Source organism: Miniopterus natalensis, chromosome 17 (genome assembly GCF_054644295.1).
Source record: "Miniopterus natalensis isolate mMinNat1 chromosome 17, mMinNat1.hap1, whole genome shotgun sequence".
In the NCBI taxonomy this organism is placed as follows: Eukaryota; Metazoa; Chordata; class Mammalia; order Chiroptera; family Miniopteridae; genus Miniopterus; species Miniopterus natalensis.
Window position 1 is genome coordinate 33,035,358 of NC_142097.1, and position 18,856 is coordinate 33,054,213.

The 18,856-nt window shown below is 36.6% G+C and overlaps 1 protein-coding gene across 11 annotated transcripts in view; it reads left to right on the forward strand.

The window, feature by feature from the left end:
* Positions 1-18,856, forward strand: part of ACACA (acetyl-CoA carboxylase alpha) — a 219,909-nt gene that overhangs the window by 130,913 nt on the left and 70,140 nt on the right. For all 11 annotated transcript variants that reach the window (XM_087826242.1, XM_016210681.2, XM_016210686.2 and 8 more), the window contains 3 exons: positions 1,326-1,529; positions 5,369-5,524; positions 7,309-7,455. In XM_087826242.1, the coding sequence (XP_087682368.1) occupies positions 1,326-1,529; positions 5,369-5,524; positions 7,309-7,455 (507 nt within the window). The remainder of the gene's footprint in view (positions 1-1,325; positions 1,530-5,368; positions 5,525-7,308; positions 7,456-18,856) is intronic.

Sequence of the window (18,856 nt, forward strand, 5' to 3'; positions counted from 1 at the left end):
CTGATCAGTTGCTTTAGTCTGCCAGAAGAGCCTAGGACAGGGCAACTCATTGAGTATCAAGTCGCATCGTGTAGGTTAAACAAAGGTTCTCCTAAACATTCTGGAACTGATGAAGCTGAAAGACTTAAAACATGGCCTGGACACTGTATAACTATATATTTTTAGATTTAGCCTACAATTTCTCATTGAGTTTTTTATATTAGCCTCTCTGTTCAACTCCAAACACCCGTATACCCTGGCTCTGCTTTTCTAATCATAGATAGCTGTCAATTTCCTATATAGGGAGATGTTGACTTTTGTTTCCTTGAGAAAAGAATGGGTAGATATCACTTGGTTAACAAGCAAGTGTGAGAATAGAGAAGTTAACTCCTTAGAACACATTTTAACCTAAAATTCTGTGGTGCAGAAACAAATTGCAAGAGTGGCACATGCTTCTGAAAATCGATAAGAGAAGGGTGGTATGAGATATTTTTGAGAGTTTTCTAAGTTGAGGAAGCATTTTAGAAAGACACTTCACTTAAGAAATATTAATTTTGAGAAGAATATTCCTAGCTGCCTGCAGCCATGTTGGAAAAAATATTTTGCTTTAGTATGTCAATAAGGAGAAATCACTTCTAAGGCTATTTGGTTAAACTCACCTAACCCTGAAAACTAGAAGCACTAAGCTGCCTTGGTGTAAAGCTTAGAGAAACTAGGAAACGTGTTTCATATACTTAAATCCCAGTTGGACTTGGCAATGATCAAGCTTCAGAGCTCTGTTTAGAGAGAACATTCTAGCACCACCTACAAATTGCCTATCTTTAATTTGTGCAATTTACCAAGAGACATATATTATAAAGTTTAATAAAAATGTATGGAAAAAAGCTCGTGGGTGGTAATTGCTATGTTGATTTAAGGTCCTGAAAGTGCAATGAAACATAGTTACCATGCATATAAATGCTACTTAATAGCTGTTTAACTAGAGATTTTATTCTTATTTGGGGCTTTCTCTTAATTCCCATGGCTTGTAATTTTAGATATTGCAGACCTTTGAGATAGGATATGAATATAATTGGAAAAGGGGAAAGGAGTTGCATGCATTTCAGTGTTGTTAGCCATAGAAAACTGCTCTTATGACAGGCCAGCATGAAATTGTCCCTGACTTGTCTAAGCAAAAGTAGGGTTGGGCAGAAACTATATGACTTTTTGTAAGGAATACATGTAGTACACATCTTGAGAAACTTGCATCTTTTCCCGTTCCTCAATTCCCAAAGATGGGCAGACTGGAAACAGGTCCTAGTTACAGGTATTTAAGTTTTGTGCTTGGTGATGTGTGTGTATGTCAGATTGAGGAATCTGTGCGGAGCATGGTAATGCGCTATGGAAGTCGGCTGTGGAAATTACGCGTCCTCCAGGCAGAACTGAAAATCAACATTCGCCTGACACCAACTGGAAAAGCAATTCCCATCCGCCTCTTCCTGACAAACGAGTCTGGCTATTACTTGGACATCAGCCTGTACAAGGAAGTGACTGACTCCAGGACAGCACAGGTACAGTAGTCAGGCAGTAGTCAAACTTTGAAGTGTCCTCAAAGTTTTTATTTGGTCCTTAGGATAAGCTACTTGCACTTGTTATAGAAGACCCAAATTCATAAATCCCATTGGTTCACCTAGTGGGGCTGTCCTCTATCAGCTTATGCGATTTCATGAATTTGACAAACTCCATTTGCCTTGTAAGATGTACCTCTGTTTCTAATCATAGGTGTTATAAAACCTTCAACCTTTGGTCATGAATTAGTGAGCCCTAACAGATGCCAAGTGAACCTAACTCCAGAGGTAATTGTGTCATTTAGGGCTCTTTCTTAATATACTCTAGGACTACTTGAGCAGTCTTGCCTTTTCTGGTCTGGTTTGTCCTTCCTGTTTTCCGCCTAGTTAGACTCATTGGTAAGTAAAGAAAGGAGAATTGTTGAAATATGTCACCAACTTCTGTCTTAAAGAAGGAAAATTTCAACATAGTGGTTTGAGTAATATTAAGCAGTGATTGTATCGTATTTACCTATTGTTATTCCATTTATACCCAGAGTTCAGAGTTTTATGTCTATAAAAGAGCACAGTGGCAAACCTTAACCCATTTTTCAGGTAGAAAAATGGAGAATGTGAAAATGGAAAGTGACTTTTTTAGTAGTTTGGTTCTCTGATAACAGAGAATTCTTTTTTTAGTCTGTTTTGCCGTCTTTGTTTCTAAATATTTGGGCCATTTGCTGTGATACTGTAGTTGATTTAAGTTGGTTTGCCATTGCTCATGTCTTTTTAAGAATGGAGATGTTATTTCAAGGATTTGGACTGAAATTGGGAAGTGCATTTTTTCTGTTTAAAGGGTGAACTTGCTCCAGTATGTGTACACAAAGGTTTCAGTCGGTTCTATGCATTGAGTACCAGGAAGAGATTATAGTCTATTGTTTTTATCTGTGCCCTTTTAAATCTGGGAACAAAAGAAAGAAAAGACATTTTTATCAGTACTTTGAAGATGAATTTTAAAAATCTGAGTTTGGATAGCTGTCAGAGTGACCTTTCATTTTGTGTTTTGAGTCCCAGTTAGATGGCCAGAGAAATCTATCCCATGAGAAGCGAACAGTTAAAACAGAGAAGCAAGCAAGAGCATGAGGGGTTAGCAAGGGAAAGAGTATTCAATAATTTTTGCTGCATTTGATGTTTTTCAGGGCAACCTTAAAGACATTTTCAGTCAGAGCTTTCCATTGGGTAGGGATGATTTTAATTAACTTCTACAATGGCTTCAAGGCAAGTCTATTCTTGTGAAAAATAAGATGGCCACTTGAGATTTCAGTGTTTATGATAAATAAGTTTGTTCTTCATAACTACTTTGTTTTCCCTTTTTATCAGAAAGCTCTTAGGTTTCCCTCATGCTGGCACATGAGGCATGTGGTGACACAGGAGCATAAAAGTCGCAGAAGCCTTCAGTCAGGGTTTAGTACTACGCCTGGCACAAAATAAGCACTCAATAAGTATCTGAACGAATGCCTGCGCTACCTTTAGCCTGAGGGAGAACCCCTTTTACTATGGGCCCTACATATTTAGGAAGCCCTGAAGGGAGAAGTCTCCCTCAGGCGCTTCACTTGAGAGAGTTCAACGGCCACTGCCCGTGTGGACTGGGGGGAACCCACAAGAAGAACAGCCTCCAATGCAATTCTGGCACTCCTAATGCCTGCCTGATGCTTATTCCCTTTCTTTGCTCTCATGAGTCATTATATAAATTTAAAATAATATAGAACCATGCATATCATTCATTCATTTGATCACTGTTTTAACATTAACCACCTATAGTGTGTCAGGCAGCATGGATACAAAGAAAAGTGATCTCTATTCTCAAGAAATTTACATCACAATGGAAGACAAATAATTAGTTTCTCTGTGGTATGATTATGATTCTGCCTTCATAAAATAAGGGAACAGACTATATGGGATCAGAGATTGTTTTCCAAGAGAAGCTCTTTTGATGGCCTCTGGTGAAAGGTGTGTGGTATATTGTGTACATATTTTCATAAACTTATAAAACATACACTTTACCAGTCTTTAATTATGATGTCCGTTATAGTAGAAAATGGAATGAACAGAGATATCTGATCATTCAGAGGCTTCTAGTGCTATCCATTACTATCAGCCTCTTACTTTGGCACATGGTTTATTCTTTCTGCCAATAGGGAGCAAGGTTGACTGGCATGAGTTTCATTTTCCTTGTACAGTCTTTGTGATATTAGCTATAATGAACACTCATGTCAGTCAGTTATAGTGGGGAGAAGAGATATGGGTAATCCATTGCATGTCAACTGATTTTCAATGTATAGTGTAAGGGAGAAATATATATTTAAAAATCACCTTTATGGAGAACCAATTTACATATAATAAAATGCACTCACTTGATGTATATAGTTCAGTTCATTCTGAAATAGTATACACCTGTGTACCACCATCACAATCATGATAGAGACCATCTTGATAACTTGTGAGTCCAATTCTTTCATACTAACACTTTGAATCCCTAAAAACATTACTATTTCTACCTCTCACATTCCTAACACATTGTTAATTCTACCTCTTACCTGGTGACTTTCACCATTGGTCATATGGAAGAGGACTGGGAACTTCATTGGGGGGGGGGCAGTTTGAGCAGCCCAAGACAGATTTTGCCCAGAAGAGGACCTTTTTTATAAGTCAGCAGAATACACTTGTTCCTCTGATCTAAGGGGCTAAGGATTCCCTTAGCTGAACTATACCCAGGGTTTAGCTAAGCATTTATTTCCCTTCTTGTGCCTGTACAGCAGGTTCACAAATCTAATCATTAATGGTAGACTTAAGCTTATATATATTAGGCCTGAATAGGTATATGGGTAGATACACATATCCTTACATCCCAATCTCCATTTCTGTTTGCTGCATTAGGAATCTATATTTTATGTATTCATGCATAAAGTGCCTAGTTTAGTGTTATACAACCTCTGAGCACTCAATAAATATTAATTAAATAGAAATAATGGCATTCCTTATAAATATTGATAAGCAAATAAAATTAAATATATGGAGTATGAAGCACTCTTCTAGAATTATTTGAGTTAAAATGATTAAAAGCTGGTGTGCTGATTTCATTATGTGACAGTATAAGTATTGCAGGAGCTATTCACTAGTAGACATAATGTTCTGGGGAAATATATGTGTGTATATATTATGTAGATGTGTATATAATTTAATAAAATATATGTTTTTTACTATAGGCTATGTCTTTTAAGCTAATAAAAATTAGCTAGCTAGATGGATGGATGAAATCCACTTGTAGCAGAAATCTCTGAAGCCTTTCTATGGCTAATAATACTTATGAAGCACTTTCTAATCAAGTAGACTAAAAGCATGGATGATATGGTAGAACCTGACCTGGCCTTCTACCATGGGGAAAGAACAGAATTCTCTTTAGTGCATAGCTGTTTCTCAATTTAAATACTAGTAGCACTGTTCAGACTGGTTAGTTGACATATACTTCATTTCTGAATATGTGGGATTCAAGTCACTTTAGAAGGCAAGCATTGTCAGTCTGTCTCTGAAATGTGAAATTTACACTGTGCTTTCTTGTGGATTTCAACAAATCCAAAAGTGAGAGCAGCCCGTTGTGTGCAGTTGGCTACATACCATTTTTTGCAATTGGTTAATTTGTAGAGAGGTGAGAGCATCATGTAGCCTATATTAACAAGCATAACTGAGCTACTCAACCCACCAAAAATGTGTTTCAAGAAATAACTTTTGTGGAAAAAGCCCCTCTAGGCAGATCTCTGATTTTTTTCTCTGTCTCAGCTCCACATGCCATCCTCTCTTTCCTGCAGATCATGTTTCAGGCGTATGGAGACAAACAGGGGCCATTGCATGGAATGTTAATCAACACTCCCTATGTGACCAAAGACCTGCTTCAATCAAAGAGGTTCCAGGCACAATCCTTAGGGACAACATACATATATGATATTCCAGAGATGTTTCGACAGGTAATGGTGGCTAACTGGAGGGGACTCTGACCTATTCCAAAGAGGCAACGTTTTCTTGACTCTCCATCAGATGCAGCTTAGACTGGAATGATGTATTCCCAAAGGGCAGGACATTTCTTGACACTATTCTTTTTATTTTATTTGGGACTTGGTGACTGCCAACTTGGATATTGGATGGTTCTTGATGAATTACCAAGAGGAGTAGTGAGGATAGAACCCTCTATTGTGTAGATAAGAGTAAACTGAGGCCACATGCCTGTGATGGTAGTTTACAATGACCTGTGTGAGGAGTTATGTTCAGGTCTATATTTCCAAAGCCTATATGCAAATTATGGATACTAAAGAGGTTTGGAAACTCTAGTTCTCATTTTCCTGTTTTCCAAGATAACCCAGGTCTCTCCAGCTCATAGCCTAGGTGAATATGGTGAGAATCAATATAGATAACATATACAAATGGATGTGGAGTTCATGGTACACAGTTTAAAGTATCCGTTCTTTTGTGGGAGATTTATTATAGCTGAATAAAAACTAGCATGAGAAAATATGATATTATGAATCTTATCCTCTATATGAAAATAAATTCCTTTGATCTGTATGGTGAATCATCTCTATGCTGCAGATTTTTCTTCCATCAATAGAAGGCGAGAAAAGTATATCACCAGCAGAAAATGCAGCAGATAAAAAATAAGTTATCAAAAGAATACTGAATTTGTCCTTTAAAAAGTCTATGAATATAGAATTTTTCCAAATCTCCTAGTTAATACAACCAGTATTACCACATTTGAATTTTACTAAGGTAATATATGTGATCTTGGTAAATAGTCTATCTGTAATTCCTGTGTTATTCACAAATACAAGAGATTTCCTTATGTAACCACTCGTTTACAAGTTCTCTCTCTGTTGAAATGTAGCTACCGTCACTCAGTATTACTGGCATTGTTAGTCTAAAAGTTGAGTGTTGGTTCTGTTTCCCAAAGCCAGTGCTATAAATAGAAATCACATTCCATATACAGTTCTTCCTATGGAATAGACATAAACATATCGATTAGGACATCTAGGTTTGAATGAGTCATATTGGCTTTAAATGTTGCTTTGAGGCAAGCAAAGAAACAACTAGTTCCCACTTCATGAGGCACTTGTTTTGGTAACTGGAAGTTGGAAATCATGATGGTTTCTAAATGGATAGGTGTATCTTTCTGTTTTTCTCAAATTTGAGCAGAATTGGCATGTATATTTACAAATAGTCATACACCTCTGGTGAACTAATTCCTGTTTATGGGCCTATAGCTCTTAAAAGATATTAGAAAAGAGATGCTTTTCCTGAACCTCTAGTAGAAACTTTATTCTTGCCTTCTTGGGATTTCTTTATATTAGCTGAGTGTTATGTCATTTTCCTGGTTATTCTTCTATTGCCAAGTTACTCTAGGATTTTTCCTGCTTTCTTAAGGGAGAGTGATGCGACTTAGTTTCTTATTTTAATTTCCCAGGGATATTGTTAGGTCTGGTATATTTGTTAATGCTGTAGTGCTGACTGAGAATCCCTCAGTAGTTTGATTTTATTGGAAAAATGCCTGATTTTTTTGACATGTAAATACATTATGTGAAAAATAATATTAAATCTGTTTTAACTGAGAATGAGAGCTGTAGAATTTGGTCTAATGTTTAGACACTCAGCAGAACACTTAGAAAAGAAAGAGCAAAACCAGCTTGACCAAATCTTAACATTTTTATCCATGTTGAAATGCTAATTGTCATTGATTAGTCAAACTTCTCTCCTCCACTAGTCCCTGATCAAACTCTGGGAGTCTATGTCCACTCAAGCATTCCTTCCATCGCCTCCTCTGCCTTCTGACATGCTGACATACACTGAGCTCGTGTTGGATGATCAAGGTCAACTGGTCCACATGAACAGGCTTCCAGGAGGAAATGAGGCAAGTAATTGAGTCCCCTTCCCCCCTTTCTTACCTCTGTGCCCACTAATACCAGCTTTTCATGGGATGGTCATTAAATAGTGTTAATTCAAATCCAAGTAGTAGACATCATAGTAGTCTTATTAGTAGAATTCTTTAGAGAGAGAACATTAACTGATTATTACAGAATTATTGTTTAATTTTTTAGGTGTGCTAGTGATACTACTTTGTTTAAAAATGATATTACAATTTTGCTTTTTTTAATAAAACTTGTTTTTCTATTAAATATACATACTAAAATAGCTACAGATGAAGTGATCTGATATATAGAGTTTACTTCAAAATAATGGAGGGTGAGTGTGTAAGTATGGATGAAACGAAATTGGCCATGAGTTGTTAATTGAAACTAGATGATAGATACATAGGAATAGATTATTTTCTCGCTTTTTGTATATGTTTGAAATTTTGAGATTTTCTATAAAAAGAGCATTTAAAGTACTGTTTTTGCTTGATGTTTCTCTTGGATATCTATTTGCATGCTAGTATGCATATTTTGGTATGTTTTTTATGCTGGGGTAATTTGATCTGATGCTGTTGTGAGCATGGTAAATATATTCTTCTTAAAGTGACTCATTCAGAACGAGGGGTTTAAACATAAAAGAAAGTAACAGAGAACCCATTTTTGATAGTTATTCAAGAATGCATTTCCTAGCCTTGTAGGCCTTTCTCCTGTAATGCACTATTAATAATGATATACCTCAGCCAGTGTGGCTCAGCAGTTGAGCATCAACTTATGATCCAAGAGATCGAGGTTCAGTTCCCTGTCAGGGCACATGCCTGGGTTACGGGCTTGATCTCCAGTAAGGGGCGTGCAGGAAGCAGCCTCTCAATGACTCATCATTGGTGTTTCTATCTTGCTCTCTCTCCCTCTCCCTTCTTCTCCCTGAAATCAATAAAGATATATTTCAAAAAACAAAAAAAAAATGACATAAAGTCATATTCTGCACAATACCCTATGTCCACCTCCATGCATAGATATTCTTCCTGGTTTTAACTATGCTTCTAATGTACAGTTATAACAATAACAATAATACCTAAAAAGAGATGTTTTTATTTCAGACTTAGATATAATCCTAGATAAAGCTTCTTCCTTAGAAGAGGTAATCCTTACTTGTATGTTCACCATAAACAGACTGAGTAGGCCTTTGGAGGTAATATGTCGTCATTTCTATTTTTATGCAGTATCTTATTCCAAAAAAAAGTTACTATATACACCAAGTATATGGTTGTGTCAATAAGTACACCAGAGGATGCTAAAGTGGATGATTTAGTATTAAGGTAGATGCAGTCATGGACCAGACAGAGAGTATCAGACTTGCAGGAGTTCTCCTAATCTAACACCTTGATGAACAGCAAAGGCAAGAGGCTAGGGAGGAAGGATGCATAGGATCTTGACAAGAGTAGGCATATGCTCATTAGCACACAAAGCCGAAGCAGAGGTTTGTGCCACTGTGTGTAGCACGTACTCAGTGAGCCCCTCAAGAGCAAAGAAAAGCTTCATTGTGCTAGCCTTAAATTCTGATTCATTGAACAGTGTAGTCTTCAGGAACAGAAGGCACCCTTGTGAACATGGAGCTGAGAGAAAACGGTTTTAACTAATGTAATTAAAACACAAAATGAGATTTTTGGCCATGCGCAAGCTAGCTGTAGTGCTCTGTGAAGCCTCTTGCCATGATCTTTCTTTCCTGCTTTCTCTCCGCTCTTGTTCTGTGTTTGAGCGAATGGAGACTGGGGGAATAGTGAAGTCCCAGAGGGACACAGCTCTGTTCTTGCTGAAATTACAAGCACAGAGCTGCCTGGGCATGAACATGTAGTGTTTACTCTGCCAGTATGAATACAAATAGTCTTATTATACGGACTCTGTACCCAAAGACCACACACACACACACACACACACACACACACACACACGAATAAAAAAAAAAATTAAAGGTTTTTTTTAACCCTTTTAATACCCAACAAACCTTGATGGAAAAGATAAGTCTTATACTATAGCTGGGAATAGTAGAGTCAGTATAGAAACCACGTTTTACTTTGCCCAGTGTTTTAATAAACTTGAAATCTAGAAATCTAATAGTATTAAAAATATTTTTTTGCTTTCTGTCCGTTCTCACTTGTTTCTACTATTCTTTTCTCTTCTTAGTTGCCTATTTTCTTTGTTCTCTTTTCCTTTTCTTCAAATGACTGACTAGAATTGAGGCTGAGCGCCAGCTTGCTATTTCTGAGTCTTTGAGCTCAGGAGGACTGAGGTCGATGTTCTTTTGTGAGCAGTTAGTGACTAATGTCTGGGACGGCTGGTGAAGTCAGTCAGTGGCCGTAGCTAAATTATGGGGCACTGTGCGACAGGAATGAGGTTGGGGTATTAGTATCAAATTCTGTTACCAATAGCTTGAACATACAATGGAGCATGTCCACTGAGAGACTGACCAATCTAAAGATGGAGTTTTGGCAGTCAGAACTCTGAGGGACAGCTCCTCCTAAGAGATGACGCGGTGTCAACAGGATGTATTTCCTCATGCTGAGCCAAGTTTTATCAGGGCAAGTTGACTTTCAGCTATTGCAGTTTAATTTTCTTTGGCCAAAGAGACAAGTTTGTCATGAGCCTGGTGCTCTACATATTACCCAAGAATGATGTGAGGGGAAAGAAAAGAGCTCATGCTGATGAGATTTGGAGCAAATCTGTCCTGTCCCAAAGAGAATGGGCATCTGAACAGAGCCTTGAGAAATAGTTTTATTAAAAAAAGAATAAAAAATTGACCTGTTAATGTCCCGAGAGCCAAGGCTCAATGTAAATGCATTAATGCTACATAGACATTAAATCATTATAATGTGGTGTTCTCCAAAGGTGACGGCTCTTCCAGGTCATCATTATGGGTGATATTGCATTACCTTGAAGGATTGGAGTTTCTGGGTTTAAAAGCTAGCACATGGATATACGAATAAAGGTAAAACAAGAGATTCCTGTAGTTTCCCCAGGAATTGAGATGTGCTTCCCCATAATCAGAGACAGAAAACCTACACTTAACAGACCATTGGCTATGTGGGTGGCCAGTCTTTCTTCCTTATTTTTTTTTTCCAGGACAGTAAATGGGTAAAATGGTGATGGGTCCAGCAGTTGGAACAATTTGGTTCCATTTCGTTTTAGGCAACTTATTTGCCATTTGAGGAAGAATATTGGCTGTTTCAGCAGAGATGTGACCTGCATTTTTAACATTGTGCCCGTGTTAAAAGCAGGAGAAACAGCTTTGCTGATGTGATGTTAGCTACCTTCTCCTTTCTTTTTTCCTAGTTGTCCCTCCGCCATCAAGAAAGAGTAACTGAAGGAGGGCCACCTTATGTACGATGAAGTGTAGAACGTTTCTCATTGTCAGATTTGAATGGCATTGTGTTAGTGAGAATTTAGAGTAGGAATAAAAGAGATGTAGACCAAATCTGTGAACTACATTACTTGCAAATAGCTCCAAAGATGAGTTGACCAGGATTTTTCTTTAATAGTTTCAAGTAAAGATGAAAATTGAGGAAAATACTATTGCAGCATAGACTAAACTGATTTCATTTCTAGCTGATTTCATGATGCTACAGTGATGGGCGCTGTATGTAAATACACAGCTAGATGAATGTGTGCTGTTGGGCCTGGATACAGAAGAAACGCAACCAACCGACAGTTCTGCTCTTACCACATCTTGATTTTGGAGGAATTGTTTTCATTTTCCTGCCAGTTTGCTAACCTGTTTTGATCATTTGGTGGAAGCTGTAATTGTAGGTGGGAACATTTTGAGTAACAGTTCACAATCCAATGCAGCTGCTTTTCGCACAGAATCCTGTTATTAAAAGGCTCAGGCTAAGATCAAGGCAAGGGCTGTAACCGATTTGACAGAGAACAACTTAACTTTGCCTGGTAGGACAAAGAAAACACTAACCTTCTTGAGACTATGTTATTTGTTTTGAAATATTAGCATTCTTTTAATATGTTTCCTTTAACAGCTCTGTGAACTAGATTACAAATCTCTGAATCAAGCAATGATGGAGGATGTGATAGAGATCCACCTTTTATAGTAATTTAGTAAGGGTACAAATGACGACCCTGTTTCCTTATTACTTCAGAGCATGGCCTTTTTAACAACAGGAACCCATCCATTCTCTCTCATCACTCCTGTCATAATGAAAAACTGAGATGAGAAGAAGATGCTGTGTTTAGAAGCAGTTATAACAATTAGGATGTGTACTCCCAAAAGGATTGGTCATTAGAGACTGGAATTTTTGCATGGTATTACATTTTTTCCATAACATTTTTCTGGAAATAGGTATATTCCAAATTGAGCGCAATTTTATGATCGCTTGTGCACACACTACCACACTTAAAGAATTGTAGTGGCTCCAAGGCTTCATTTTTCCCAATGGGCACTAGGTGTCAGGGTTTTTCCTTCTCAGCAGCTTAGCATTCATATAAGCCTCTTGATTTGCCCTGTTTAGTGAGGCAAATCCAGCAGTATCCTTCCCCCTTTTTTCAGTTGGATTGGTAGGCTTTGCCTGGCGTTCCTACAATATGCAATTGCATTTTTAACTCTTTGGGGTGGAAATCAGTTGATCTTTACATCATGGCTGTACACATTTTTATAGGAAACAATTTTTTAGCAAAAGGATGATCGAGGGAAAAAGTGTAAATTAAAGACTAGCTGCCATCGTAACTGGTATCTTGGTTTCAGTTCTGCTTTATATTCTTAGGGGTGAAATGTTGGGGATTAGGGATTCTAGAACTGCTCAGCCTTGCCCATATTTAATTGTTGACAATGTGCTGATGTCCAGTATCTTTAATATTTTATTATAAAGTATTTCAAACATACAGAAAAATATGGAGAGTGATATGACAAATACCTCTACATTTTTCTGACTAGCTTAAACAAATCTTACCATGTTTAACACTGTCCTCACTTACATGTTGCTATAATCCTTTGAAATCTCAAATTTGAGTATTAAAAAAATTAGGAGTTGGTTAGGGAAAGGAAGTTTGGTAAGCTTATATAAACCTAAAAGATTGGAAGAAATTAATTAGTAGATTCATTTTGACAGTTCTAGGCTGGACTTCTTAACCCAGAAGACCTCTTATTTTAGGAAAACCACCATTACCCTCTGTCTTAATTCACTTGGTCGACATTTTCCATACTCTCAAAGGAATTGCTTGGGTTATCCTGGATTCAGACTCTAGTGGAACCCATTATGTTTTGAAACTGGCTGCAGAGAGTGTGTGTAAGTGTGTGGTCTTGAATAAGGAATGTGTTGACCATTTCTCATGTACACAGAACCCAAATATTTTTCTAGTTTAACATTAGACTTTTGTGTATTGTTTTACTTGATTTAACCTCAGAATAGCTCAGTGAATGTGAAGCTAATTTGGATGTATTTTACTGTGCTTTCATTTCATTCTTTTGAAATCAGTTTACCTTTTCATGCTGGGTGTGGAAATTGAATCCATGTCAGTCTTTTAGATATATGTTGGAAAAGAGGCATATTTGTATAGTAGTGTGCTGAAGGTGAGCTCTAAAATAGACCTGATAAGAGTGGATCTAAAAAACAGGACCATGGCCTGTGCACTGATTGTTCAAGTTATACAAAGAGACTAATGGTCCTTGCCACCAATCTATTCCTGAAGATGGGAGAATGTAAGTGCTTTGAGATCCTCAATAGAAAGTATCACAGACCACTGATTACAGATAGACATTCATAATTTGTGCTTGCCTTATTTTTTGTCAAGGGCTTCACAAAACCAATTTTGAATCCTTTTAGGCCTAGTAAGATAGGAATTTTTCAAGCATAATAAAAGATATATTATGGAATATGTGGTAAGATAGTTTTATTTAAAATTATGCTGTTTTTCTTCTATTATCTTCATTCTAAGTGAGCATGTTTGGCTATGTCTAAAATGTTTCTCTTTGTCCAAAATCATCCTCAAAACCAAAGTGAGTCCTTCATTAGAAAAACATTAAGGCTAATTTTGAAGCATTCCTCTTCCTGCCATGGAATTACTTTTAATGAATTTCTAACACTGTTCTTTTGGGATTCATACACTTTCCTTAGAATTTCTTCTGAACAACTCTTGTTGGTGTTAGAGGTTTCTCATCAGGTTTAGTTGAGTCTGACTCATTTCATTAGTGGCAAACCAAGGCCCAGTGAACTTGACTGGCTTTGAAAATCCTAATGAATCTGTTGGCCAACTTGTGGAGGGCTCCGTAGATCCTTTCAAAAGTACGTCCTCAAGATAGTCTTTAAACAAAAAAATGTACTTGCCAAGCCTTTTTATACGTCTTAAGTTTTAAAATTTTACTGAAAAAAGGTGTGATATTGTACCCTATGTCAAGAAACTTTACACAGCTCCAGCTAGAAGCAATGATGAACATCAGGACAGCTGCAGATTACACCAGAGGATGAGATGTGGCGTGGAGCATCAGAGTTCAGCATTCGTTTATATGACTAATGGGCAAGGCTTCTGGAACTGTAGTAGGCCAGCTCAGTTAATTGCCATATCACCCAATTACTCCCATGCCCCATTTCTCAAATACCACTGGCATGCATGTGTTCCATTTGCGTGTTTTTTTTAAAAAAAAAAATCGGTATGTTTATTAAAGCATTGTGTGCATATGTATAAAATTAATGTGGTTTCGTGTATATAAATATTACATAGAGAAATAGTTCCCCTGCTCAAAATTATTGTTTCTAATCATTGGTAACATTTTCTAAGAGTTATCTCTGGGATAAAAATTTTTGCTTTAAAAAATGTTATTTTTTCTTACCCTTTTATCAGTTTTTAGAAGGGTTGAGGTAAGTTTGTTCAGCCATTTTTGAATTATCCAAGCATGTAAAAAGGTTTTTTCAGCTGTTACGAAAATTGTTTTCAGCTCTTTTATGTGATCATACAAACTAGGCAATGGAACATGCTCTCCAGCAAGTAATACAATATGGAAAGGCATTAACATTTTTTCATCATGGTTTTTCTCAGTAGCACAAATTAAGTCAAATATAACATTGCCTTATGGTTTAAAAATACACATTTTTAACACCTGCACAGTATTTTCTAATATTTCATCAAGTATGTTTTTTCCATGAGATTCTAACATGAGTTAAAGTTATAATTATTTTTTGATAATATCTAATTAAAGTGAAGATTTAATATTCTGTATAAGATACAAAAGGGGAGAAAGGTAACATTTTATTATGTGTCTGTAAAGGAACTCAAGTTTAGATTCCTTCTCTCTGGGTCTTAGTTTTATCTTTGTGATGCGAATGATGCTTAGGCCTAATTCAGCTCTAACATTTTAGGAATCTTTTTTTTTTAATTAAATTTTTTAATTGAATTTATTGGGGTGACATTGATTAATAAAATTACATCGGTCTCAGAGTTCAATTCTATAATACGTCACTTGTATATTGTATTGTGTTCACCACCCCAAGTCAAGTCTCCATTTATCCCTCCCTTACCCTCTCCTGCTGCCCCCAATCCCCTTTCCCTCTGTTAATCATCATACCATTCTAGGAGTCTTTGTATTGCTGCTCCAGAGCCTTGCAGGTAGTCATCTTTCTGGCAGTAGCAGAAGAACAGTAGCTGCTGGAGCCTTTGCCAAAAAAACTCAACTTTTAGACTTTTAGCATGGGAAATAAAGCTGCAACATTTCAGCCACAGTCTAACCTTTCTATTATTACAGTTGAACTCAAAATGAGGAGATAGATATAAGAAAGACAACTGTGGCAAAGATATTCCCTTTCTGCTTCCCACAGCATAGCTAAATTTGATGGATGCTTCTTATATCCTTAAAAACAAAATCTTTTCTTCTTTTGTCCCTTAGTTTTCTCTTCAGATTTCTTTATTGAGCTTAATATTGTTTTATTTTGTAGTAACAGCAGCTTTGGACAGTGTGTATATGTGTGCATGTGTGTATGTGTGCATTTGCACATTCTGTTCACACTGATAGTACAATTAACGTTGATGTCAAATTTGGTGTTAACTTTGGGTCATAATTAGTGTTGACACTTTGTGTCAGACTAATGGCATTTATGGGCACCATCAGAATAAATGTTAATATTATCATGTTTTTAGTATCTGTTATAGTAACATTAAACCAAGGTCCTCCCAGGAGAAAAAATACATATATGGATAGATAGATAATGTCTTTCTGTATTGCTCGTGTTACTCAGTGAGAAAATGACATCTCAGGGAAGAATTCTAATCACTGTTTGGAGCATCAGAAATAATGATCACCTCTGATCGGAGGTTGTGAATAATTCATTCGGTTTGATTTTCACGTCCTGTCCAGTGATACTTTTCAAACCAAATGTGTTTCTACAGGAAAATAATGGTCCCACTTCTTATGGAAATACTGTGGCACAAATCATTTTACCCACATAAAAACAGTTAAATAAGACTCTTGTCTTCTGCTTTCTCCTCCCCGTTCCCTCCTCCCTCGCTTGGCACGTGTATATTCCAGAATCAGACTGTGGCCAAGGAAGTATTTCCTTCCTTAGAACTCATATAAAGAAAACAAATATTTATTTCTGTTTACCCTTAGCTTATTCACAGTACCCTTCTGATCCGTATCCCTTTTTTGCTTTAAGTTAATTAGTTTAGGTTGATAACCCTAAACCTAAGAAACCTGCTAATTGGAATGTTCTGTTATCAAAAATCATCTGAAATGAAATGTTTTTCCAGTGATTTATGGCCATATTAATGAAAACGTAATTGGCAGTAGTGCCTAGAACCACTTGGTTAGTCAGTGCCTCGGCGAGGCAGCGATCAGGGGAAGAAGTTGGCGACTCTGCCAGGACCGGAAGCCTGAGTCTGAAGACCATTGTGCACCATCCACCCTCTCAGCTTTACAAGCCCCTTTCTGGCTACATATTACCCTTTTGTTGCTTCCTTAGCCCTTACTCCTGGAGTGGCCTTTTTTCTAGGTTTTACCTGCATAAAAATATGTGAGGGAGAGAGAAGCCAAAACTAGGGGATTCGGTGATGGAATTTCCTTTAGTTATTATTTTTCCGTTAATATACAATGCAACTTGGGCTTAGGTGAAATCAGTGAATGTCACATTCCTAATCACATTGCCATACTTGGTGTATGTTTTTATAGTGATTGCACAATTTTCAATATCAAATCTCCATTTTGTGTATAATATAGATAGACCCATCTATATAAAGTTATTTGACTGAAAAACTTACAGTGTCCTAATTAAATGGGGGGAGGGACATAGTCTTTTGAAGTAATGACCCAATCCACTGAGACAAAGCTATTTTTAGACAGGATATTTTGAGCCCTTTCTCCTGAATGTTGTGACCTTTTTTTCCCCTCTCTCTCTAAATCTTAGCAAGGGCAGGAGGAAGCGTTTTTCAACCTAGTTCTCATCATCAGACAGGAAATATTTTGCATTCAGAAACCATTTGCGGTATCAAATTCAATTTTGTCGAGTGATTAGTTGAGTTTGGTAGAGAATAATTTAAAAACACAAATTTGGAATTGGCTGTGGTGCTTCTGCACTCGAGAGCAGTTGCTGTTCTCAAATTGAAGGCCTCTTTCAGTGACTGCATCGCAACGTGGATCATTGTGTTCCGTGTCTTTGCAGCTGTTACAGGCCTGCATCTGTTGGCACCATGTGTTCCTCCCCTGGTCTGCTGGAGGAAATAGGGGAGTGAGTGGGTGAATTGATACCTTGCCTGCCTATCAGTGCAAACGTCCTTTTTATGTACATATGTTTGTGAAGCTCTTTAGCCCTCTTCAAGATGAAAGGCTCTGTATAAACAGAAGCTTTCGATTTTAGTGCATGTTTGTAATACATGTGGTACAGTCCTAAATATGTATTTAGCTGATAGGCACTGTTCTTGTCTAGTGTACAAATATTGACTTTAAAAGTATAAATATGCATTTAACCATCAGACCAGAAAAACACTGAAGCAGTTACTTCTCAGGTAGAGATATTAATATTGTATAAACCTACATATACTTAGGTTTACATTCTGCCACATCATTGTAGAGCATTTCTGTTTTTAAAAAGTGAAATGATGATCTCAGCAAACTACGACAGTTCCTGATATTCTTCTCCCTTTCAGGCGAGTTGTGATTTTTAATTTTCATGTTTATATCTCTATAACATTATAAAATATGATCTGTTGTAGTATGACTGAAATTTAGAGTCAGTTCTTGTAAAATATGAAAATCCATTAGGCTGTTGAGATTTTTTTCCCCTTAAATTTTTTTAAAATTATGGATATGTTCATATGTATACTAGAAATAATAATATAAGTTCCCATTTATCTGTCACCCAGTTAAGAGGTACTTGGTAGTACTTTCTCAGTTCCTTTTTTATTCCATAAAATGTTTAAGTTATCAATGCAATACAAACATATTAAAGAAAATTTGGAAAATGGGGAAAAACACACAATCCCATCCTAAAATAACTGTCATCTCATTTTGCTATATTCTTTACTTCTGTTTTTTTCTCCCTAACATGCTTTTAGTTAGAGTATTATAATATTTATTATGCACTCACTATGTGCCAGATACTGTTCTAAGGTTTACCATGTATTTCATCCTCACACACTTAATAGAGTAGGTTATTATTACCCCATTTTACTGATGAGGAAAGTGAAGTGCATAGATGTTAGTAACTTACCTAAGGCTATGTGGCCAGAAAACTGACTGAATCTCTATTCTGTCCGAATCAGATTCTATTAGATTGATAGTCTCCAAATCTGGCTCTGAGTCTGTGCCCTTAATCACCACACTATTTTGTTACTGTGATATGTATACAACTTTGTTATACCACTTCTTCACATTTAGCATTACATCGTGGGTGTTTTTAAATGCTATTTATAGTTTTCATAGCCATCATTTTATAAAACACTAGCAACGACCTCACTAGCCAATTTACTTCCTTCTCTTAAAAAAAGTTTTTACCATGACATTTATTATTTTAACTTTTTGTCTTAAAATATTTTTATTTGCAAAAAACTCATAAAGATAGTACAGAGAATTCCCATATGCCCTTCAGCCAGCATCTCCTGATGTTAACGTTCTCATATAACCATAATAAAATTATAAAAATTAAGAAATTAACATCGGTATGATATTATTAAATAAAATACAGACTTCATTTTGGATTTGACCAGTTTTTGTTTTTACTAATGTCCTTTTTCTGTTCTAGGATCCAGTCCAGGAAACTATAGTTTGCATTTAGGTGTCAATGACATTTATGTGTGTTTTATAATTTATATTTATCTTTCCGTAGTGTTATAGCTAGGTGCAGTGGCACTAGTCTGGAACATACTTCCTTAATTTTTCTAGAAAATGAAGTTATGCAAACCTTATTTTTAAAAATAAAC